The sequence below is a fragment of the Anser anser genome, assembly GCF_964211835.1.
Source record: "Anser anser genome assembly, chromosome: 15".
In the NCBI taxonomy this organism is placed as follows: domain Eukaryota; kingdom Metazoa; phylum Chordata; class Aves; order Anseriformes; family Anatidae; genus Anser; species Anser anser.
The window spans coordinates 8,325,532-8,350,725 of NC_139736.1; the positions used below are offsets into that span (position 1 = coordinate 8,325,532).

General features: G+C 43.2%; 1 protein-coding gene across 7 annotated transcripts in view; it reads left to right on the forward strand.

Annotated features, from left to right (window-relative positions):
- Positions 1-24,166, forward strand: part of DCUN1D3 (defective in cullin neddylation 1 domain containing 3) — a 25,717-nt gene extending 1,551 nt beyond the window's left edge. For 3 of the 7 annotated variants that reach the window (XM_083800488.1, XM_083800490.1, XM_083800489.1), the window contains 3 exons: positions 8,665-8,741; positions 13,827-14,359; positions 16,202-24,166. In XM_083800488.1, coding sequence (XP_083656614.1) covers positions 13,929-14,359; positions 16,202-16,694 — 924 coding nt within the window. In that variant the 5' untranslated portion in view covers positions 8,665-8,741; positions 13,827-13,928 and the 3' untranslated portion in view covers positions 16,695-24,166. Of the gene's footprint in view, positions 1-8,664; positions 8,951-8,972; positions 10,814-13,826; positions 14,360-16,201 lie in introns of those variants that run through there. The other 4 variants (XM_083800493.1, XM_083800491.1, XM_083800492.1 and 1 more) reach the window with 3 other exon arrangements.
- Positions 24,167-25,194: the final 1,028 nt, after the last annotated feature.

Below are 25,194 nucleotides of genomic sequence, written 5' to 3' on the forward strand. Positions count from 1 at the left end.
TCTGATTATTTCCTAATAGCAAGTTCTATGTGGACATGAATTGTTATCATCCTTAAACAATATTGCAGAACTCTTAATGGGGCAAACTTACAGCTGTGATACTGTTTGACTGCTCGATGTGATGTTTTTGAAACTGCTTTCAGCTTGAGACTGATAACCTGCAACGTGATCTGTAATCTGCTCCTTTGAGGCTGAGTTAGGTGGCTACTCTGCAGGGTTTCTTGCTTTATTTTGGAGTCAAACACTGTCACGTTCATAGTAAGTTCTAGCCAATTTGTGTCAGCACTTCTTATAATTTGTTGATCTTGGAAATTCATTTTAATTACATCTTGTTTCTATTTAGCATTAAATAACATGAAAGAAAAAGATGATTTGGTGAATTAAGGCTGATTTTGCATCAAAACCCAGAACAGCTCTTTTGGAAGGCCTTAATTTAGTTATAGTAGTGTGTATTGAGGAAGAGAGGCTGCCAGAGCATTTGGTGGACTTCTAAGACAAAGGGACTTGTTCTGACAAATTTGTGTGCGGCTGAGGGGGAGGCTCAGTTCTGCTCATTTTTTTGGTTCACCTTAAGGACCAGGAAGAAAATTGTGTTATGTTGTGTGGATGTGTACTGGGGCAGGGGAATAACAAGTGGACAGAAAGGAGGTGGAGGAATGAGGGATAGACATGACTACTCCAACACTTTGAGCCTTGTGAACTTGTATTTCCTCATGGCAGAAAATGATGGTAGGGTGGTTTGGTATAAGCAGATGCAAGCTTGTGAGTCTGCAGGAATTTGAGTACCCCAGTACTGCTCAGAACTGTCCCACACTGTGGCACTCTCTTTTTTTTCTTGGGCATGGGGAAGTGTTCATCAGTGTAATTAATGTAGAGCCTCGGGGCGCTGTAAAACCCATCATCCTGTTGTTTTGGCTGTTTGTGAGAACTTTCGAAGCGCAGGAACAATGTCATTATTCCATTAGGCACGTGAGTCTGTAGTAATGAAGGGAACAGGAAAACTCCTCTGAGTAAGAAGAGACTGCAAAATGAGAGGTGTGGGATGTCAGAAAAACAGTGCTTTCTTTCATCCTCATCCTTAAAAATAAAAGAGGAGCTGAAGGTTGCCAGCCAGAACTTTTGGAGACTGAAAGCACAATTTGTAAACACTTGAGGGACTTGCTAGTCACAAGATAAGGGGGAACCCTCTAACAGCCTTCATCAGAATTCCCTGGCTGGGCTCCTTCTCTCTGGCTCTTTCTCCCTAGGGGTCTGCCTCTTATCTTGCTGGCTTCCTTTCCTTCATTGGCCTCTGACTAATAGGCTTTGTCTTGTGGTTACTGGAAGTCTAATAATTCCTTTTGTCTCTTCCCTCTTCCTCCTTTAAAAAATACTAGATTAAATGGCTCTAATGTTTTGCAGATTATCTGTGGTGGTGACATGGATTAATTGTATACTTGACTCTAACTTACTCAGCAGTAATGACATAGTAGCTTGACTCGAAACAATGGTAATTTCATGGCGACTTGCATTAGCAAATGTTGCCTTTCTGGTAACGAGCCACCTGCAATTTACTGCCTGTAAACACAGGACACTTGTAAGCTGTCTGTGCTGGCTGTCTTGGTGTCTTCTGTACCATCAGTCCAGAAGCAGTCTCAAGCACGTTGTGTGAAGCACTCGGCTCAGTCAGCTATCTTTTTTTTTTTTTTTAAGCTCTAGTTTGAGTCCAGTAATTACAGATCTGGGTTGAAGCCTTCCCAGGGAATGATCAGAAAATCCAAGGCTTGCGGACGTGCTTGCATTGTTTGCTTCTACCTCAGCTTCCCCCTTGCATGAAAAGGTTTTGAGGAGCTGCACAGCGGTCAGTAACTGGCCGTCAGCAAGAGGCTGGAGCACCCCGGGGTGTTGGTGGTTGGCAAAGCAGAGGGGAGCTCGCTTTGTCCTACCCCAGTGCCGTGTTCTTTGTGGTGACATAAGGAGCTTCTCCCTGTCACAGGTAGCTGTGGTGTGACGCTTCTACATTCTGATTTCAGTGTTGACCAGACCAGAGGAAATACAGGGGGAATAGGTGAATGAAAGCTTCGTGCCCTAAAGGTAATGTGAGAACAAGGCTGCTTAGACTTGGTATGTGCGTGTTTTATCCCTGTCTGGGGGGACAGCTCTCCCGTCAAATGAAGGAAGCAGAGAATTGAGTTTTTGTTTAATTGTAATTCTTCTTTATGTGAAGAGTGATGGTTAGGGGATGACTTAGTTGTATTAAAGAACTCTTTCTTGCAGGTAGGTGTACTGTAGAGAAACTAACAAAGGTATAGGTGGTAAGGCAGGATTCCAGTAAACAGAATGAGCTGTGATAATCTTCTGGTGTCTCAGGAAGAATAGTTAAAAATGCTGTTCTGTCTGTGACATCTGTTTTGTGAAAGACAAAACTTACTTAGCAAAATGTGAGAATGCTGTTACTGACCTTCTGTCACAGTGTTTTATTCCCAAAAAGTCAGGCTGCTGAAGACGGTATGACAGTCATAGTTATTTGTTGTCTCACTTTTCCTACTTAGTGTCTGTGGTTTTTTTAAACCAAAACGATTTTTGTGCTCCTGAAAAATACCAGTCTTATTTTTGCACCCAAGTAGTAGCAGCAAGTGACAGTTTTCATTTCTTACTCTGAATTTTTTTAGTGTAACGCAGCTTCTCCTTTTGCAGTTTTGAAACGTCTAATGCTGTCAGTCTTTTGTTTTAAAGTGAGAGGGAGAAAATCATCCTAGCACCTAATGGATATAGGAGGCGTGTGTAGCTTAGTAATAGACTCATAAATCCAAATGTCCTAGAACTTGGTCATATGCTGACTGTTCAGTATTTCATCACAAATGAGTCTGTGCAGAGATCCTTAAGTACTTTGGATCACCACTTAAATGGGTGGTCTAAAAATGCCAAAGGTCTTATATGTGAAGTATACCAGCTTCAAGCATAGTTGCCTGGGCCTGGAGTTAGTGATTATATTTCTTACAAGACACAAAGATAGATACCTATAAGCCTTGACAATTCTCTTAAATTGTTACTGAGCAAAATCAAGGGTAAGTCAAAACACATTTTAAAAGTGTGTTGGTCAAAGCTGCCACCGGACTTGCTAAGAGGAGCTGAGAGTCTTTGTTGTAACTGATGACCAAACTGAAGTATTCAAAGGATCTACTTTGAAGGTGTTGATACAGCTAGCATCTAAATAGTGCTGTATCCTTCGTACAGTGTGAAGTGCCCTGTAATAGGAAAGTCAGAACTAAGGTCTCTGTGGGTGGCTTTGTGTATTTTCTGCTTTAAAAACTACAGCTGGAGTTTTAAAAATCCAAGCACATGCTCTTAACATGCTTTTAGATTTCAGTTAGCTTTAGGCCTTTCACTTAGCGCAATTCTTTGTATGTAACTTAAATATTATTCCAATATTTACGTGGTCGGCTGGTCATGAAGTTCCTACACAGCCGTATGAAATGAGTGATTCTTCTGGCTGGCAGCCCGTAAACTACATTACACTTTACCAAGAAGGCTGGCGGTGCTTCTGTAAACGTCTTGTGAGCATCTGATGCCAGAAGTGACCTCAGGAGATGGTCTGGCTCTCGTCTCTGGGCCTGTCCCTGCTCTGGCCTGGTGGGTGGGTGTGTGGTTCGAGGTTCTCACGGCCGCCTTGAGACATGCTGGAGGTGGGACCCTGCTGACCAGAGCTGCTAGGAGGTCTTTCTGCTTGTGTGTGGTTCATGTAGTTTTCTTTGTTGTTGTGAGCAGTGGGAAATAGAAAGTTACTTGCTACATCACTTTTAAGCATATCTCATTATTACAGGAGTCACTTATTAGCTACCCAAATTACATTCGCTCAACCTACCATATGGAGGTACCTCAGCTGCTTCAGGATGAAGTCTGCCAGCCGAACGTGGAGCAAAAGAAAATCCACACACACTAAACTCAGTTTAAAAGAAAATGTTTTTCCATTGCAGAGTGTGTTGTAGATTGAGGTCTCAAAGTTATCCTGGTTTGGCTGCAGGACAGTCGCAGATTTCTGTAATTTACAGAATTGACTGAGGCAGAATAAAGTAAATATTTGTACCACAGCAACTCTCAGATGTTTACAGCGCAATGCATCTGTGTCAGATATCTGAGGATCACGGTTTCTGTCGGTTCCCTAAGCTGCAGCTTTGCTGTAGCGAGGTGAGCTGGCTGTGTCTGAGCACAAAGGAGCTCTTGCCCTGGCGTGTGCTGCTTCAGTGATTCATAATACATATCAAAGTGTTAAAGGTCTGTCATGCTGTGCACAAATTATGGTGAACCCTGGAAAAATGAGGAAGGAATATTGTTTTACAATCTTTTGCATGTTAAGGGAAAAAAGAAGTCATTAAATGATGATTTGCTTTCCTTGTAAGTGCTGGACATTGAAAGTTATATGGATTTTGGCAGGGAAGCGAGGGGAGGTTGATGGTTTCAGTAGATGGACATGAACTGCTCAGTGACTGAATCTTTGTTTTTTGAAATTGGTAGGTTCCAGCTCCTCCAGGTTTGAGTTACTTGCGGTGGAATACATGAGTTTGCTCGTGTAGAAGTATGTAAAGTTTGTACCAGGTGGGAAATTGGATGGAATCTGCTATGGGATCTGAGTTTGGCTTTCCTGAAAATTGGTAGTGTCGCCTCAAGTGGCTGCAACCTTTGACTGTCTTAACTTCCCCACTGTGTGTTGTCTTGCTCATAGCCTCAGTAGACTCCTAAAAACAAGTACTGCTGCTCTGTAAATTAGTTCATTAACTTATTTACATTACAGAACCACCTGGAGGCACCCTTCCAAGATTATACACTATTTAACTAACTGGACTTGGGTTTGCTCTGTGAAAATACAATAATCCTAACAAATCATTCCACCCACCTAATAAAATAGGATGAAGCATGTAGTAGGAAAGGATTTAAAACTTTTTAATGGGGCTAAGTGGAAAAGACAATGAAAAATAATCAGCATGTAAGGTATTGTGTGGTTAGAGAATGTAAAAGAAAGGGAGGGATTCAAGCATGATGCCTGTGTGTTGAAAAAGCTGTTTAAGGAATGTGCCTTCCACGAGCAAATGTAGTGAAGTACCTTTCCCTTCTCTTTCCCTATCACTTCTCACATTATTATTCATTTTTTCTTAAGCTAACCTCATACAATTAGCTGCACACAGCGAGCTACAGATCTGAAACATCTGTTCCAGTGTTTTCAGGCTTTTTTTTTCCCCATTGTGAACATGAAATGTTTTTATGCCCTGTGTCTTAGCAGGGTGCTCCTAGAGAGTGCAGAGAGTGGGTTTCTCCTGCTCGGTCTTGAACGGAAGGATCTCTGGTGACGTCTCGGGGCTGGATGTGAAGTGACAGCGCACGGCGTTGAGGTGTGGTTGTTAAAGGGGTTCTGGCCTGTATGCTGGGTGCTGTAGGGCTTGTCCAAGGCTGTCTTTGGAGGCTTGGTGGTAGCTCTGGCTCTTGGCGCTGAGAGCTGGCCCCTGACTGCCATTTAGCCTTCTGCCAGGTGGCAGCCAGAACTCCATGCGGTCCCCTACGCCTGTGTGAGTGCCTTCTGCTCTGATACAGGTGTGGTTTGCAGAGGCAAACCTTGTCCAGTCTGATCACATTTCTAAATACTGCGCTTTGATTCCAAAGCTCAAAGCAAGGCTCACCAGAAATGGTTTGTTAACCTGATTTGGGACAGGTCAGCAGCGTTCCCATCGGGATTCCCCCCGAGCCATAACCTGGCTCTAGTTCATTGACAGCTGCTGGAGCTGCAGGAAGCCTGACTAACTCGCAATTCTTTTTTTTTAACTAGTTGCAGCGGGACTTTCTTGCTTTTAGACTTCCTCTTGAGTAGTTTTGCCTGGTGGTCCTTCTGCGGCAGAGATGCAGAGCAGATGTGTTACAGCCTCGTGCTGGCGCGCTGCTCGGTAAGGGATGCAGTGAGGGGAGTTCGGGGCTTCTGAAAAACCATCACATGTCTGTCGTACCTGTGTCCAGGTGCTCGGGCTGAGGTAGTTTCACTGCAGGCTATGGCTTGGAATGAGCAGTTCCCATAATGTGATGGCTTTGGTAGAAGCTTTGTTCATGCTTTAATGTTTACTCACCAAGTGCGTAAATGCAGGGCAGGTGCAATGTTGATCCCGCTGAAGAGGGAGACAATACTGCTAACTCTTCACTGATTCCACACACAAAAAAAAAAACCAAAGAACTTTGCCTTTAGTAAGCGCACTACCAGCTCTTGCTCTTGAAAAGCAGCTGAGGACCAGCGTTCAGGCACCAGCAGCCTCAGGGCTGCGGCGTTTCTGTAGCGTGATCCTCTGGGTGCCGGTGCTCGGGAGAGTGCGGCTCACAGCAGGGAGCCAGGCACAGGTGCAGGAGGAAGGCAGGCGAGCCAAACAAGGGTCCTGGGGATGCTGAGGGCTTGCTTATTTTCCCTACAGACTGCTGCACGGGGTTGGTAACGAATGAGGGAGGCTGTTTGAGTTGCCGTAGCCTGATTCTTGTCTCATGCCAGCCAGGGGAGATGCTGTGTGACCACGGCACCGAGCCCTGCCTCTGGAGCCTCACCCAAGCACCAAACTCAGACCATGCAGGAGAGTGGCAATGCTGCTCCCCACCCCGCTGCATTCATCTCCCATGACATAGGCTGGAGTCAGTCTCAGCATCGCTCTGCTGTGATGACCTTTAAATACAGGCTTGAAGAGCTCCTCGTGTGTTTTCAACTAACTCATACAAACTTTTTATTCCGCGCCCTGTAATTGTGTTGTCACAGAAGTTTAGGCTTGCTGCTTATATTAAAAAAAAAATAAAGTGAAATGGACAGCTTGGTAGAATAAAAATTATAACAACAGAGGAAGAATTGTGGCTGGCAGTTCTGGCAGATGTTAAAATTCCTGGCTCTTGACTGTGTATCTACAGGTCAGCCAACGTGGAAACTACTTCAAACAACCTGGAAAACGTTTGGCTCTTGTGGAGTGGGGCTGAACTCCATCAGCTTCAGCTGCCTTTGAACCTGCAGTACGCATCAGTTCCAGTAAGGGCTGTAGTCTGCTGGAAATGTGGAATTGGTGGGTCAGAGGCGTCTTCCAGAGAAACACCGATCTGTTTGAGGAGCAGTTAGTTTGTTGCGTGAAGTTGCCATGACAATGCCGTTTTAAAATGAGAAGTGGGAGATGCTGCCTCTCCGCTATCTCAGCAGGCCCCTGGGGAAGGAGGCTGCACGCTGCCATGTTCTGCCCGTCTCTCCTTTGCTCCCCAGGTGATTTATAAAAGGAATTATTTAGTTGCAGGAGGCCAGAAAAATATTATCAGAGAGGTGCCAGATGTAGAATTTCATTACATTCAAGGGTTTGTGGGAAGCTGTGTTCACACAGAAGCCCGAGTTGGTGCTTGTGTTGTGCAGGGTGGCCTCTTTGGGAGGAGCGTGGTCTGAAAGAGCTGGGGGCTGCTGCTGGTATGCAGGGGGGCTTTGGAGGCAGAGGGTGTGAACCCACAGGGAATGGGCTGTTTGGAATGCCAGCCTCAAAGACAGTCGAAGAAGGATTCAGTGAGGTGTGTTTTTGCGCTGTGGTGTGTATTACAGCCAGAAGTACCACCCCGTCGTTCCTGCTGCTCTCAAAGCTTTTGGCTGCCTGTTTCCCTGGCTTGCCCCTTTTATAACAGCCTTGGCTTTATAACAGCCAACTAGGTTTTATTCTTGTTTGCTCAGCATATCTGAGTACAGGGCTTGAGTTTGGGGAAAACTCAGGTGATCTGGAGAATGGCACGTGCAATAGGAACCAGTCCTGTGGCTGACTTTCTACACCCATTCCCTGCTCTGCACTGAGGAAGGCACTGAAGCAGCTAACGTTCCCCCTCGTTTCCCAACAAGAATGTCTCATGTAAAAAGTCAGCGTGCAGAAAGGCAGCATTTGATCACCTCCCTGCTCCCTAGAAGTACTGAGAGCTGTAAAAACAAGCCTTTTGGTGGTAGTGTGACTGAGCAGAGGAGCTTTGCCGTCGCTTTCTTGTTTTTAGCTTTTTTCCTCGATCAGGTACGAACAGAAGTGTTGTCAAAGTGCTGTGGTTGTAGCCCGTGCTATACAAACCAGACGTACCTTTGTCTGTCGTCATCTCTTCGGAGCTTCTTACTTACATTAACAGAGCTGGGGACTTCAGAGAAGTGAAGCTGAGCCAACTGGACTGAACATGGGAAAACAAACATGGAAAAGAATGCACTAGAGAATGAAAAAAGAGTTACTTTCTAGACCGAAATCATGCTTTGCTAGGTAGCAGCTGTCTGGCATTCAGATTAAACAGCCGCTTGGCTAACATGCAGTGGCAGTGATAGCATGGCCTCTGGTTTGCCATGAGCACATGAAATGAGGAATTAACACTGCCCTGCTGAAAGCCATAAAGCTGTCTGGAAGTGTGTGTGTGTTTGCTTTTAACAAACATTTGAACTTGTCTGTTATATTCAGTACCTGATCTGTGCTTTCTATAATAACACATAGTGGCGTCAATGCTACTTAGTAAGTCCAAAAGTGAGGTAGTTTTGTAAAATGACTCTCTTAACAAACAGAATTGGGCTCTACAAGGTTTTATTAAATGCATAGTCACTACTGAGCAATTTGCTGGGTTTTATGGTTTTTGTAGTCTCTTTTAAATGTAAAGATTTGTGCGGTCCTCTTGTTTTTACAGTGTTCCATGTGGAACCCAGGGAACCTGAAGGAGGCTGCAAAAGCTAGTGGAATGATTCCCTGTGTAGCTGAAGCTATGTAAGTAGATGTTTGCTTACAAGGTCACTGGCACAGCACCAACTGTTAGAGCAGCGATTGCTTCTGGTTCAGCAGTTGCAATGATCCTCTTGTGCCTCCCCTATGGAAAGCTTTGTGTGTCTGTTCAGAGCTGGAAAAAGATGGGGCACCCATGATACTGTTCCCTACGCTCTGCTATTTTAGAAGTCATGCCTCCTTGCCCACAGAAGGTAAATAATGCACAGTGAAATTCTGTGAAATTCTTAAAGGCTCTGCCTGATTATTTGCAAAACATTGAGGCTTGGTTAAACTCCGGCAAATGTTGTCTTTGCCTTAGCTACTGAACCCCTACTTGGGAAGGGATTTAATGTGCGGCTGAGCTGTGTCCCCTTTTGTTATGCAGTTTCATAATCCTGTCTTTGAAGTCTTCTTGAATGTATGTATGTTTTTTTTTCCTGTTTCTTGATACTTGATACTTTTTGAAACTTGCTGTAAATACCTTGTGATGCAACCCTTTATTAAACAGCATAATGCTTGGCTGTGTTTTGTTATTCTCTGGACATAACCAATAATTTCTATTACTACAATAATGTTAGTCATTGAAGAAAAATACTGCGTAACTTAATATCCCCTTCACATTTTCACTTCTGCTAACTCTCCCCCACTGCAGTTCTGGTGTTTTCAGTTGAGCCACGGTGTGCTGCGTGTGACAGGGTTGTTACTGAGTCACTTTGTTGTGCTCCCTTCAGACCTTGGGTTATGTCTGATCTGGTCACTTGAAAATATTGGATAAAAACCAATTGCTTTGCAGCACTTGAAAAAAGAAAAAGAAAGAAAAAAAGAACAAAAACAAACAACCCAAGCATTAGCAAGGTCTCTCCCATCTCCTCTAGATTTTGTGTTTAATGTAGTGGGTGATACAGTTGTACATACCCTTTGTTCTTGGAGGGTGGCTTTCCTTTAGCTGGCGGCAGTTACCAGCACTAGTCTTCCTGTGTTTCCAGTTGCTTACTCCCTTCTAGAAAGGAATAGAGAACATCATTGTTGATCTCTGCTTAGCAGTTCCTGTTCTGGGGAAGATGGCCTCATGGGCATCTCGGTGATTCATATTTACTGTAGGTTATTACTCAATACTTGTCTGAGTAACCAGACTTCTCTGGGAGTACTGCCTCCTGTAGCGCTGAGTGTGTTCCAGTGCTAGCCCTGGATTTTGATCTTTACTACGAGAATGGCAAAACTGCCAATCAGTGCTGCCTTTTTTTGTTGCACTGACAAGTTGTATAAGCATGTTACAGTAATTTTGCTCTTAAGAACTGATTGTTTTGGGAATTGGTGCTTTGCCACCAGTCCAGTATAACCTTTGTATCACATAACAAAAGAACTTTATACTTGAAGTTCTCAATCCAGCTGGGAGAAACATGTCTGCACGTCTTTGTGCTAACTTCAGTGTAATCGGTGTGACCTAGACGTGACATTTGCTTTGCTCTACAGTTAAATGAGTAGCTCTGTTTGCTTTCAGGAAAGTGTTTTTTTTTTTTTTTAATGCTTGTTGAACACTGAGTTCCGTGCAGCTCCCGATGCTGCAATCAGATCCTTTCTCCATCCTTCCTTAACAAAAGGTTTGAGTTCTCCCACTTGTTTCTATCTCCTTCCGAGGCTCTTACTGCTTTCATGGCTTGAAACCTGAGTCACGTAGGAAGCGGAGGTGACTAGTAAGTGAAGTGGATCCAGCGAAAGCATTTTATAAAAGGGTAACTGATGGAGCGCCAAAAGACTTGTCTCTTACAAATCCAGATAAATTGACAAAGTGTCAGCGGATGCACCATGACTTTTTTTAGCGGTTTTTGCTATTTTGGGGGTGGAGTGCTTCAAAGTACACATGGCACACGGCATCAAGTTTCAGGTAGTAGAAAAGTGAGGAATTACAGCAACTATACTTGAGTATCTTCTGGTGTGTTTGATGAGCAGGATTGTGCTGTGAAAATCTCAGTCAGGTGGAGAAAGGAGGATTTCCATTGCTGCAAGGAAGAGCGATGCTAGCAGAGCTCTGGCAGTGGCAGCTCGTGGGAGCAGGAGCAGCCTCTGTAAGGCAGGTAGGCTGGGGTATAGGAAACTCCTCTGTTTAGAGGGGTGCGCTGCAGGGGACTTGCTTGACTTGCACTCCCTGGGTTAACGTTACTGTACTCTCCAGTGGGTTTCAGAAACAGCAGTGAGGACACTTCCTCAAGTATGGGTGTTAATAGTGCTGGCTGACCTTCCCTCTGTCTTCTCATGGCAGCAAACAACAGCAAAACTCCCGTTTCCTCATACTGATGATGTCACTTTGTAGATTTCAATGTTAGATTATTGTTATTAATACAAGCTGTTGTTAGGAAGCGTGGCACCATGAATCACTTTTGTTAGGCAAGTGTGTGGACAGAGCTTGTAAGTTAGTCTTGCAAACTGTCTTTCTTTTTTCAGATCTAAATGTGGATTACTAAAGTGAATTGGCTTAATCTGTCCATTGTGCTGCATGCGATTTGACATCTACCAGCTGCTTTAGAAGAAAGTACCATTTATTAATAGGCAGCTCTTCTTTAACCTGCCCATAGGGAAAAGCTGTTCCTAATCCACAACAGCTAGCAATTGCTGTTATATCTTTGACCAGAAAATTTTATAAACTGTCTAAACTCTGCTTTAAGCTCTATTGCTAGCTTTTAGATTTTTTTTTATTCTTTTACTTGCAGGCTGCACTTTAAAGAAAAACTTAGCCAAATTAGTGCCAGTTGCTTTTGAGAAGCTGATAGAAGAGCAAGAGTTAGTGTAGACTTAGCATTTGAATTCTGATTAATTTAAAGAAAAAAAGAAGGAAGGCTGATATGCCTAATAATACCCTATTTTGTTTTGGTGTAATGAAGAAATGACTGGTGCAGACTGAAGAAGGCAATGTTCCTCAGACATATTGATAGCAAGGAACCAGTGCCAGGCTGCAGTCTGCAATTCACAGAGTTGTGAAATACCAAGGAACCGGGAAATTCTTATGGGTTAGGTGAACATGCATATTTTAATGAATCATCTGAATACAAATTAATAAGAAATTATTCTCGACTAGGTTAAATTGAACTCTATTTGCCTATAAAAATTGTGTTCCCAGTTCATCTTTAAAGCAAGTTTATGAGAGGATGCGCCAGGTGTTTGTTTCTACCTGTTGCTTTAAAAAAAGTTATACAAATTCAAAGTGATTTTCTTTAATTGAAGAGTTGTTAAATGACTTTTGTTAATGTAGATTTCTAAGATGTCAGGTTAGGAAAATGCATAGTTCTTCCCCAATTCTGCACTCTGTTGCTCTGTTTTTTTTTCCTACCTTCTTCCCATTTCCATGCTCTCTGCAAAGTGACTTCAAATTATACCTGTGGACTGAGTGAAGCCTGTGAGGCTGACTTGGATGCTGTCAATAAAACAAGTAGTGAAGACTGTAGGAGTGTAGCTATTCTAAGATAAGCATTGGTTTAAACTGCAGGTTCATACTTGAAAACTTACTTTAAAAAAATGTATGGAGAGCCATGTAAGTTGTTTTTTTTTTGGTTGATTTTTTGAGGGATTTCTGTGATTTAGTCTGCAGTTATAGGGTTTGTTGTTGTGTGAGGAAACTACTTGATAGAGTTGTAGTTTGTGGGTTATTAACTTTAAAAAATAATTTTTTTAAAAAAAGAGGGGCTGGGAAACCAGGTAGCTGAAACCAGCATCTTGACTGTTTTAGTTGTACAGAAAAAAAGGAATCCTTTTTGGTCATGAAACTGCCTAAGTGCCGTTTTGCCAAAATAGGTATGATGGCTGAGAGAAGATGCATGCTTGTAGTCATAATTTCTGGAGAATTCATCTATTCTTGGTGCTCTTGTCCCAGATCGGCTTACAGCCTTAAATATGGAGTTCGGTCTCTGTGGAGCTTTCCCCAAGAAAGAATACAGAAAGACTGTCAGGACATCTGTTTTCTTCCTTTATATTTAGTTTTTATCTCTTTTCTTTTCTTGTTCTAATTCTGTAACCTGGAAGCAATAAACAAAAAGATGAAGGAAATCCAATTTTTGTGTTGGAGGCTTTTTCCTAACTGACAGCAGAGATGAAATGTGAGTAAATGGGTAAAGGAGGGCTGTGATAAGCAACTGCCTTCCCGGAGTTGATGTTTCTAAGAAATGGACTGTCTGTGGCATGGCTGCATGCTGATAGCATGGTGTCAGAGAGTTTGCTTGGGTTTAATGGGGATAACCTAGAGTCTGTTCCCCATGGGTGAAATACCTTTTCCAAATATGCAATGTTTTAGCATTATGATTTAGAAAAACAGTATGAAGGAATCATTTTGGCATTTTAATTTGGATTTTAAAGACTGAACTAGAATTACTACTTCTTATCTGTGCGTATGCCTTTCTGGAGAGTTTAATAAAAAAGGCCCCCTCTCCTTGTCTGTCTCATTACCTGGAGGAAGAGCGCACTGAAACAATGAATAATTACTTAAAAACCAAGCAAGTGTTGTCATCTTTCTGCAAGCATGTTCTTTGTGTTTCCAGAACAAAGATCTGGATTCCCAACTCTGTTAAAAAAAAAAACAAACAACAAACAAACAACAAACAAAAACAAACTTGTGCTGCTTTGCTAAAGGTACGGTTCTAGCTCGAGTCTGTGTCAGGTTGTCTCATCGCTGTCCCCGTGTTTCCCCCACCCAGTGCTTTGTTTCAGTGTTTTGTATTCTATAAATAAAACGCAGGTATACTTTTTTAAAACCATTTCCTTTAGAATATTTCTGGGTTAGAGTAGTCTGCCTTGATGAAGTCTGTACATGAATCAACCTCTTTGTAACCTATGTTGCAGTAAGAATTTTAGGAATTTCCTTTATTAGGGCCCATTAGTATACTGCAACCACTGAGTGAGCTGCATTGATTTCTAGGTGAAGCAGCCTGAAATTGCCTGAAATTTACAGCATGTGCCAACTTTCCGTACACTGCTCCTTTTCAGTACGCAAAACTTAAATATCCTGCAGTCTGTCTCTTACTGGTGAATGTTATCCCACATTTAATACTTACAATATTCTTTGTGGAGAAGCAGCTATTTCACTCTGAAACTGTTTTTCAGGTTAGTTGACTGCCGCTAATGGCATGGTGAAATGTGTTGAAGAGCAGCTGCGAGGGTGTCTGACGGCGAGGGGACTGCTCTAGAAGCTGGGCTTGCAACATCATGGGCCAGTGTGTCACAAAGTGTAAGAATCCTTCGTCCACCCTTGGCAGCAAAAATGGGGAAAGGGAATCTGGCAGCAAGTCGCACAGTAAGAGAAGCGCAGTCCACAAAGACGACCACGCTTCAGCTTGTGGGAAGTCTTCAGGAGATATACTCGTGAATGGGACAAAGAAAGCGGACACTGCTGTCGAGTCTAGCCAGCCTTCAACGTTTCCTGGGGATACAAAGAAAGACTCTGTCTCCAGTGCAGAAGAATCTTCACTCCAAAGGATTGGAGAGTTATTTAGGAGATACAAGGATGAACGGGAGGATGCCATACTGGAAGAAGGAATGGAACGATTTTGCAATGACCTCTGCGTTGATCCCACTGAATTTAAAGTGCTAGTTTTGGCTTGGAAATTCCAGGCTGCTACCATGTGCAAATTTACAAGGTTAGTTCTTGTAGAACTTGTAATTATTTTCATATGTTAAAGTATATCCTGTCATCTGTATGTCAGAGACAGCCTCATTAACTTCACTTAGTTATTTTTTCTAAGACTTGCATGTTGATCAAATTAATTCCTGCCGCTGCAGAAGAAATCTTTTGTGTTGTCCACTTCTTTTCCCCTCACAGTGGGTTTCAGAGCTGAAAATGTTTTTGGACGTTATGCTGCTAATGACGGACAACGTAGTGGCATTCTGAATGGATGTTAGTTTATTCTTGACTTACAAAACCAGTTTTTCTGTATCCGCCGTGGTCTTAATGATAAGATTGGACACTGAAAATCATTTTCGCTTTAAAATAATGTGAGATTCCTTAGTAATTGCTACTAACTCTGTTATCATTATGTGAAGAATGTAAAGCAGACTCCTTGCTAAGAATCGTTCTTGCCCAACCAGTGTTACATGTAATGTCTTTTTCCAAGGTTAATTTTCCTAAAGCACAGAGAAATGTTTCTGTGGTGGCTGGCAAGTGACTGGCATTTGAAGTGCTGTCTGTCTTTCTGGAAAAGGTTGTCTGTCAGTCAGCAGGCTCGTAGCATCAAGAATGCTATAGGAAGTGACAGAACAGCTAAAACTTAGCAGCAATCCCCTGCACCCCCCTCCAACATGACTACCCATCAGTCAATCCAGAGTGGTTTGAGTAATAACTTTTTATTCAGCTATAACTTTCAAAGTTACTTTGGTGTTCTGAGCCTTAAACCGAGCCTCTGTGTCTGAACACAGCTTCCCTGCGTCTGCAGAGGCGGTGTGGGTGTGTGCCACATAGACGAGTTACTCTGGGATGCCAACGGGGATTTGCTAGGGGCTGAAGGAGCAGGTACCTGCTAGCGTGGTAAAGGAGTCACAAGTAATGTCTATGATTTTGCACAGCAGCATGGTTTTTATTGGTGTTTTGATTTTCTTGGAGAGATGGCAATGCCAGTGGTGAGAGGGTACTTTTGTTCAGTGGCCTGCTCCATGATACTGGTGCAGGTTGAGTTCCATCACAGAAGGCAAGGCAGTCCTGTGGTCTGAGCTCTGTGCTCTCCTGCCTTCCCTCCAGCCCGTCCTGCATCAGAATCCGTGGTGTCGGTTAGTATAGCTGGTTACTGTACTGCAACACCTGACCATGGGCATTGGATAAATCTGTTAGCCACCTGCCCTCATGGCCGGATTATCGGGGGCTTCCTGAAGCACTGCTTTTGAAGCAGTTTGTATGTTGCCCTGTAGCCTGTGTTACGTGGTGCTGTGCTCTCTCAGCAGGTGCCTCCGCTGACCGTCGCAGTTGGCACCCCTTTTATTTTGCAGCACAGAAGAGCAACCAAACACTGAAGGAAAGCCACCCCGAACTACTTTCCCTTGCAAACGGCTCATCCAGAGCGTGGCACTTAGGCATAGGCGGTATCACATCGAGCTGCTTTGTATGTAGTGCTACAGGGAGCAAATGGTGTTCTCCAATGCGTTCAGCATTTTTTCTGTGGTAGATTTTACTTGTGTTTGTGGGTTTGTCTGTTTTTTTGTGAAAGGCACTGGGTATGGTAGTGTGAAGCAGTCAGAAAGCTGAGTTTTTCAGACGCTAGTAGAGGCCCAGCTAGGGCAGTGTGCGCGTTGTGAATGTTTTCCGAGCCAGCACAGGCTTTTTGGAAACGTCTCCTTCCCGTAGGTGTTGTTACCAAGCACTTTGTGCCACCTTGCTGGCGGCCGCTGTGTGTGTTGAGGTAACTCTTTCCCTGTGGCGTATCTGAGCGGAGATGGGAGGCACTCAGCACATGAGAGGCGTTCACACTAATTTCTCTTCTCTTGCTTAATAGGAAGGAGTTTTTTGAAGGCTGCAAAGCAATAAATGCGGACAGCATTGATGGCATTTGTGCAAGGTTCCCCAGCCTCTTAAACGAAGCCAAGCAGGAAGATAAATTTAAGGATCTCTACCGTTTCACCTTTCAGTTTGGCCTGGACTCTGAGGAAGGACAGAGGTCGCTACATCGGGAAATAGCCATTGCCCTTTGGAAATTAGTCTTCACCCAAAACAAACCCCCCATTTTGGACCAGTGGTTACACTTCCTAGTCGAGAACCCCTCAGGAATCAAGGGAATCTCCCGGGACACGTGGAACATGTTTTTAAATTTTACTCAGGTGATTGGACCAGACCTTAGCAACTACAGTGAAGACGAGGCGTGGCCGAGTCTCTTTGATACCTTTGTGGAGTGGGAAATGGAGCGAAGGAAAAAGGAAGAGGAAACCAAATGTATTGCATCTTCAGACACAGAGGGTCTGTGTACAGAAGAACAGACTTACAGCATTTAAGCAGTGGTGACAAAAGCAACCTGTTGCCCTTCATGAAATGTAAACTCTGGATGTTTCTGGAGATTACCAAGGCTCCAGATCTTTTCTACTTTACACCTTTTTCTGCCTTGTATTTGAAAGGGCTCTAAAATGCTGTATCATGTTTTAGGCACTTTCTTAATTTTGGTTATTCCTTTTATTCTTGCCCTGAAATATTTGACTCTGGCTACAAGTTAAGCATTCTTGGTTTCTTTTAAGACTTCAGATTAGTATAAGTAAGTCTGATATTTCTTGCACAATGTAGATCTTTTTTAGTTAGGTTAAATTAACATTGCTAAATTATACAGTGCCAGATTAAGTTTTTCATACTACATCTGTCAGGGCAGGTTTGTACTGTGTGTAGTGCTGTTTACATTGTTGAAATTTTAGGCTGTAATAATTTTAAGGTTTTATACCAAGACAAATAGCAGTGTTAACTGTTAACTATAAATGCATTAATCCCCTGGTAATAAGGCTCTTAAAAAAAAAAAAAAAGAAAAATTCCAACATAAGCAACAGCTTTTTGTAATATGGCTAATGCCCACTTCAAGCTAACTCTCAGCGATTGAGTCCAGATCATTCCTTTTTTTTCAGAGTTTCAAACTAAATGTTGGGATTGTTTTATAAAATTACTGTACCTGTCAGTCAACTGAGTGGTAGATGATGATTTGTATCTAAATCTCTTATACAACACATAATAAAAGAGCAGTACTACCTCAGTTTTATTGAAAGTGGACTTCTTGATGGAATTCCATTTTCTCTGGAAGTTGTATTTTTGTGGTTACACGAGAATATTTTTACTTGACTAAAAGAACCAAAGGTTCTGCTTCTTAAGTTTGTTAAACATTGACAGAAGCAACACACAAGCCCTAAGTCTTCAAGGAAAACTGTGGTATAATTCTGCTTTAATTTGTTTGATTTATACCTAAAGTATTATCTTACTTGTCTGGCAAGCACAGTACTTCTATGTAAGGAACTATCTTTTGCATTAATATTGATGAACCAATTTTTTTAAACCTATATTTAATTGCTAAATCGCAGTTAATACTCCACACTTGCTGGAGCAACAATATCGGCATCTGATGACAAAGTGAATTCTTAATGTGTTCTTGATGACAACAGTGTAGATGAGTCATTTTTAGACTGATTTGATAATATTTGGATAGGAGTCAATTTATTATTTTACAATGCCTGTATTGGGATTATTTGCCTGTTGAAACTGTTGTGACTTTAAAGGGAGTTTTATTAACACTGGTTGAAATTTTTTTGGTTATTGATGCTACCTTTTTTAATTTTAGTATGTCAACTTTTTTACACGTTTTGGTAAAAGAGATGATTGCCAAGGCTTTCTATTAAGCTAAGTATCAAATTCATTAAGCCAATACATTTACATTTTACACCCTTTCTTTTCAGAGCTGTATTTCAGGATCATAAAATGGCTTCAGTTAAAAAAAACAAAAGCAAACAAAACAACCCATAGCATCTAACGGCTTTTGTAAAGGTTTTAAAGCTAAAGGAAAACACAATTTTAAGTGGTGAGCATGTCCTTGGATCCCAGATAGCATGCATCGCCCAGAGGGGTCAGCAGAGAGGAGGAACTCCTGAAGCCTGACGCTGGCTCTGCTGGTGCACGGCCTGTGCAGTACCGTGGGTCTGAGGTCATAGATGAGTAACAAACCACGGCTGTCTAAAACTGCGTAAAAACAAACCCGCAAGCTGCAGACAGCATCTCTTTCACCTAGTAAAAGGAGAACTTGGTCCATGCTGCTTTTGGAAGCTCTTTCTGGGAGACGTGTTAAGCTGTGGAAAACAAAGCTAGTTCTAGCTGAGTGTTCCTTGGCAAGAGGGAAGCCCTGATCTTGGTTTATTGTAGGTGAATATGCCCGAAGCTTTGTCCCTGCTACTATCATCTTCCAAGCTACCCTGGCACAAGCGCTATTTGGCAGCAAAATCTTTGGCAAAACAGGCAGTAGCACTTGTGCTGGTATAATTGAATTTATGGTGAGACTTCTGCTGGTGCTGTTATTTAATTAAAAAAAAAAAAAGAAAAAAATAATCTCCAACAGAGGCTGCTTTGTTAGCAAAAGTTCCAGATGGAGACCTGATTTGACAGTAAATGACTGTATTAAGTTTGAGACTACTCATTCATTCAGCTATTAAATGCTTTGTTCATCACTTCATCTTTTTCCTAAAGGGAATTTTAAACCGTTCAGTGTGTGACAACTAACTGTTCAAATGAATACCCGGTGCATGTGGCAGCGGCTGCTACCGAGCTGTCTCTGAACTGCAGCAGCTCTGAAGGATCAGGGCTTGAGACCTTTAAGGCAGGCGTTTGTCTGGTCTGAACGTGGATTGCAGCAAGGAAATGATCTGATAGCATGGCAAGGTTTAGCCATTTTAGTGCAGCAAACATAATGCAGTTTCTTTTTCAGGACAGTGGTGGTGAATATACAGAAGGGAAAGTTTCCTTTCCCCTTGTAGGAAGAATCTCCGGCTCTCAGCAGCTCCTGCCCCGTGCTTTCAGTCTGAGAGGAAAGCCGTGCTCCTGTGCTGCTCTTCCAGCCCAGCAGGAGCAACTCCAGCCTGTTGGGTAAAATACGTGCAAAAATAGCCAAAATATCTACCTGGTAAAGAACCATTTATTTTCAGTCTAACCTCATTATTTACAGTACAGTTACAGAACACAAGCCAGGCCTGTGTCTGTTTTAAACTCCTGAGCCAGGAGCTACAGTTCAGGTGCAGCTCTGCCACGGTAGCGAAAGTGAAAGAGGGCACTGGGCCCACGCTGCATTGCCTGGTCCGTCTGTGGTCCTGAACTACAGCAGGCTGTGCTCTTCGGTGCTGGGGCAGTGCTGTGTTGTACGTGCTTCTGGGATGTCTTCAGCTATATTGGAGCCTCTGAAAATTGCTTGTTTAATGGTTAAGCTGTGAATATCTGTGGAACAGGCCAAATACATTCTCTCTCCCTTCTCACATAGTTTAAGTCTGTAATGTGTAGGTCACAGGACTGCAGTGATGCTGAAGTCCTTGAAACCATTGGAGCTATTTAATTTTTTTTATCAGAATATGCATTGGAAAACTTGATGCATGTAATGAATCTGCTGCAACTTGGGATAAATAACTAGGTAATTATATTATATAGATAGCTTTAGTAATATACTGGAAAACCGGTCTGATGTCCACACTGCGGCATTTTATTGCCTTCCCTTACGTGCAAAGAAATGCAACTCCTGTGAACTGTACTCCCTACTAGAACACTGACCGCTTGCACAGTGTTACAGTTTGCAATACCTTTAAATTTGGCTCCCAGGTTAACTGGAGGCTCAGCTGTGCCAATTCTTTTGGGGGGGGGGGGGGGGGTGTTTCAGAGGTCAAGGACTATTTATTGATTCATGTGAAGATTTGAAAGATTCCACCCATAGTTGGCCATGAAACGTGACTGAATGAAGTAATTGACATTGAACGTTAATTGTGAGTTTACTTGCTGCTGGTGCTATTCTATATGGAGAATTATAGCTTTTTAATACTGTGCAATTGTAATGAAAGAACCACAGGAAAAATAAATGAAGGTGTGGCAGAGAATCAGGTAGCTTAAGCCTGTGGCAGTTCGGTCCACCGAACAAGTGCTGACTCCCCGAGGCTGGCACAGCAGCTCTGCTCGTGAATCAGCCTCTGAACCACGGCAGCTTTTCAGCCAAGCACGTGTAAGCGCATGAAAGGCGTTTCCCCTGCTCTGCTGAAGAGACGTGACTTTGGGGTTGGTGAATAGCAGCTGCCCCTCTTCTGGAGCGGCAGCACCGCTATCGGGGTGGCCGGGCTGCTGCAGGCAGTGGTGGCCGTGCCTGGGTGAGTGCTGCCTGACTCCCTGCGTGTCCGCCAGAGCCTGAAGAACCTGTGGGTCCCAGGACAGGTACTGCCTGTTGTCACCTGCGTCCCCAGGCAGGGCTATGCACTGACTGGCGACCTTGGTGTTTTCATGATGCTGTCAGCATGAGTATCTTCCTTACACTTCTAAGCCTTGTTTAAAAAAAAACAAAACAGCAAAGTTAAACACTGCGTAGTTAATGGCCACCTCAGTCTGCTGTAATTTGTTGGCTGAGGTTACATCATTCCCATTCATTGGAAAATAATAGTCATTGTGAATTTCTGGGTCTGGCAGCCTTGTGTTCTGCAGCATGATCCCTTTTTTTTTTTTTTTTTTTTTTTTAGAAATCCTTGATAAATCGAGTGCCCAAATCTTGAAATGTGTGCATGTGAATTTAGCCTTTCATATTGAAAAGGAAGATGCTTAACCTGAAACTCAAAATTCTTCAGGGTAGTATTTCAGTATAGAGCAGAACATAAATATTGAGTCAGTTTTATTTTTTTCAAATGCATACGTAGTAAGAGCTAAGTATCTGCTTAAATTTTGTGTGCAAACCAAAACACCAGTGTTAAAATTTTCTCTCTGGACTATTGAAGATTGAATATTTGTTTTTTGATTGTCAGCTGAAGTGACATATGTGAGATTATAACTCGGAAGGCTGTAACTGCTTCACCATGAAGTATGTAGGTATCTCTACCTCTTGTTCTTAGACTTGAACAGTTTAAGGTTACCATCCTTTTCTCCCAGGATTTTATGCCTGGGTAAGTAAGATTTTTTAAAATTGACCCAAGTTAAGTATTATCTATATGCCATATTTCTTGGTATACTGCTTTTAACCTGCATGCACTCTCCCCTTTGAAAGGGAGCGAAGTCAAGTTGCAAACAAGTGTCAGTCCTCCGGGTGCTAGTTTTGGAGTGCGGTAGAGTGACTGGAGCTACACCACGTGTGGCTCAGGGGCTTTCATGTTCCTGCTCAGGCTGCCTGCACTGACAATACATTGAAGGTGGAGCAGCTGCTCCCCAGGAGGGAGCCATGTCGCTTTTTCATTTGCCCCTGAAAAACTTCAGAAACTCACCTGATGCTCTGCTGTAAGCGTATTTTTCTTTTGGTGAAAAATACAACGGCTTGTTCCATGTTGTGCTGTACTGGTAACAGCCAAAAAAAAATGGGGGGCTGCAAAAGTGTAAGGGCAACACACGTGTTCCCTCCCCCCTCTGAGGGCAGCACCTTCCTCATGATATGCTTAGAGCAGAGCTGGAGAGTTCACAAGTGCGTTGGAGATGCTGGGCTGGTTCCAGTGCTGTTTGCTCATTAATGCAGTTAGGTGGTGTCTCTTCCCTGCCACGCAGCTGCGCCCCTTGCTTTCCTCCCTGGAGGAGCCTACAGCACAACCGCTGTTATACAAAGTGAAATGGCTGGTCTGCAGCAAGTGCTGCCACAAGCTGCTGCTTCCAGTCCGAGGGCTGTGCTGCGGGGGGACTGCTTGCACTATGTGTACAGGCCCGCGTTTCAGGAGCCTGGGGGACTGGAGATGATAGGTAAAAGGAGCATGAACGTGCCGCTAACAGCTTGCCTTAAATCACTGATATTACAGCGGGCCCTCACTACTATTGCAATCCTCAGTCTTTCTGTAGTTAGGTTTCTAAATGTAACAGGTTCCGGAGGTTGTACAATTTTTCTATTTTTAAAAAGCTCCTGTCTTTGCGAAATTGCACTCTTCAGATGAGCCCTTTCTGGACAACACGTCATTTTACACACACACAACATACCTTAGTCTCCCATGGTCGTGCTGTAAACCCTCCCCTCCCTCACACCTGTAAATTATATTTGGCCTGAAGGTTGCCTGCTGTTGAAGCAGTGTGTTTACTTGAATGTTGCCGTTTTATGCAGTTACAGCTGCCGGCTCTTGTTCTTCTCTGGGCCCACGTGGCACCTCCGTGCAGGGGCAGCGGAGTTGGAGGCTGGTTGCTGGTTTTATACTCCCCCATGTAGTAAATGTTAGAGGACTTTGCATAATAGTGCTTAATATTTTGAAGCGGTGACTTTTTAGTCACGTTAAACATAGTTATCTTAAAAATATTCCTTCTTTCTTATCTGCAAGTTTGAAATAGTCTTTTGAAGAGGAAATGGGCTGGCAGGAGCAGCTGGACGGGCTCATGCTGTTAGTTGCTGAGTGTCTTGGGTTCCAGGAGTAGTGGCTGCAGTGTGCAGGGTTAGGGCCTAACCCAGGACTCCGGGGGCTGTACTGGCTGGTCCTGAGGGCATGAAGCAACCGCAAGTCATTAGCAGGCTGCAGGGAGGCGACTGTCAGCATGGGCGAGCTGATGCAGCTGGATTTCTTGGAGTACTTGCTTGTGGATCTCAGCCCCAATGTAGTCCTGTCATCCCTTATGGCAGGTATGCATTTTGATGGTATATTTGTTCCCAGAGAAGTAACTAACCAAGGAAACAGTGAAAGCACACCTTTGTGCAGCTTTCATTGACCTGCATGTGACTACAACTAGCTGACCAATCCCTCGGTTCCTCAGTAAACCCTCAAGGGTACATAGGATCAAATCTACTGTTCTCCGTGTCAGGAGCGATTTTGCCTTTTCAGACTTGCCAATAGATACCGTGTGTGATCCGATTCTGTCACTCTGGGAAACGATGAATGTATTGCTTGTCGTGGAGCAAACCATGCTTCCTCTTTTAGACAGCACGCTCCCAAGTGCTGTGTAAATGTAATGCTTGAAAATGGCTGGAGTAAATTCTGTTTCATGTAGGACCTTTTTATAAAGGGATGTGGCCAAATTTGAAAAAACAAGCTAGAGACAAAGTGGGAGAAGTTCAAGATGATGCATCTATACTGAGTCCCATTTGCTTTGTTGTTTTACAGTTACTTTTTGTGTATCAAATTTTGCTCACCATTATTGTCTGGAACAGAATGGAAACAGCATCTTACAGAATGTGCAATCTAAGGCACAATGCAAATAGGTTGTAATAAGAAGGTTGTCTTCACTTGATAGCAATCCTGAGTGCAATGTTCTTGTTGTGTTCCTTTTGAAAGAAAAGCATTAAGTGCAGTCTGAGGTTTTTCTTTACTTAAAAGCAAAGCATTGGTTTGTCCATTACTGACTTCTTGTGGAGTTTGTGCCAGATGTATATTAAATATTTTGGTGCTTTTTCTAATCCAGGCTGCCATTCATTTACCTGTGAGATTACTGTATGTATGTCTGTATATTTAAATGACCAAGCCCTTAAAGGAAAACAAAACACCACCACCAAAACCCAACAACCTTCAGTCACCATGTATCCTTACTACTGCAGCTTTGTAATGTTCCAGAGCTTCTGGGTTTCCTGTATTCCAGTGAAGTCTGAGGGAGGGAGGGGAGCAGCTAGAGAAACCTAATCCACTGGAAAGGGACCTTGCACGTTGTTCCGTGCATTACTGAACAAATGAGTAACTTTGTGGTGTTTACATAATGACACTTTGGTGTTCACTTTTTTGTGCTGAAGCTTTGTACAAAAATGTCTTATTTAACGCTGAAGTCCTTTTTACATTTTCAATTAAAAGGGGAAAAAAAATAATTATTTTCTCATGACTGTAAATAGGACTCTTGCTAGTTTTATTTGTAATCCACAGTTTCTCAAACAGGAATCTTGGATGCTTACTAGGCCTTCTCAGGCCTTGCTGGGACGTGACCACATCATTTTTAAGTGCATGTAGTGAAACCTAGCTGCTTTTGTTGGTGTCATTCAAGGCTGCAGTGCGTGTGTCTACAAGCAACTGCTGGATGTAAACAACTGTAACAGGAGTGTTCTTACGGAGGGATGAGCGCGGAGGTCAGGTCAGTCTGCCATTCACCCTAGGGGCCAGCTCACCCAGCTGACACCGTGGTCGCTGCTGCGCTCAGGTGAGCAGCGGGGCCTGGCAGTGCAGGACGAAGGACTGCCTGCTGCTCTGGTTTTATAGCGGCACTGTTGCCGGTGTCAGTGTAGTCATCCCCATTTGCAGTAGCTAAAGCCTAAGGCTGCCAGGCTCACTTGGCATGGATCCGTTTTGGTTTTAAAAGGGGGGAGAAACAAAAAAAAAAAAGGACAAGCTGCTTTCATCTTGTTTAATAAGAGCTTTCATTTCAAGAGCTTGGAAGGCTTTAAATTCTAGGTATGAGAAACACTGATGTGAGCATCTCCTACCCACTCACTAGCACTGCCTCTGCACGAGTGCTGCATTCGCCTTTCCCCACTATTTTTGCCTGCTCCTCCATGCAGCATCTCCCAACTTCTACGCCATAAATGGCTCTTTGCTCAAGAGCTGTGCAAAGCGAACTTGGGATTGAAAGTAGGAGGGTGTGATATTCTATCAGCTGTAATGCATCGTGTCTGAAATAATAACGCTTTCAAAGTTATCTCAGCCTATTCCCATTCATCCCAAGAAGTCCTTTGTCTTAAACTTGGTAACAAATGTTTCCTTTAACTTTTTTTTTCAATGTCCAAAGCTTGCCTAGGCATCCTTGTGCTTGCAAATTCAATTACCAAGAGATGGTCAAGCAGCCTTTATTTCTAGGTGGCAGTGGCTGCAAAGCACAGGTCTGAAGCTGTTCAGGCTGTAAACCATCTCATCCTACTGCTGGTCA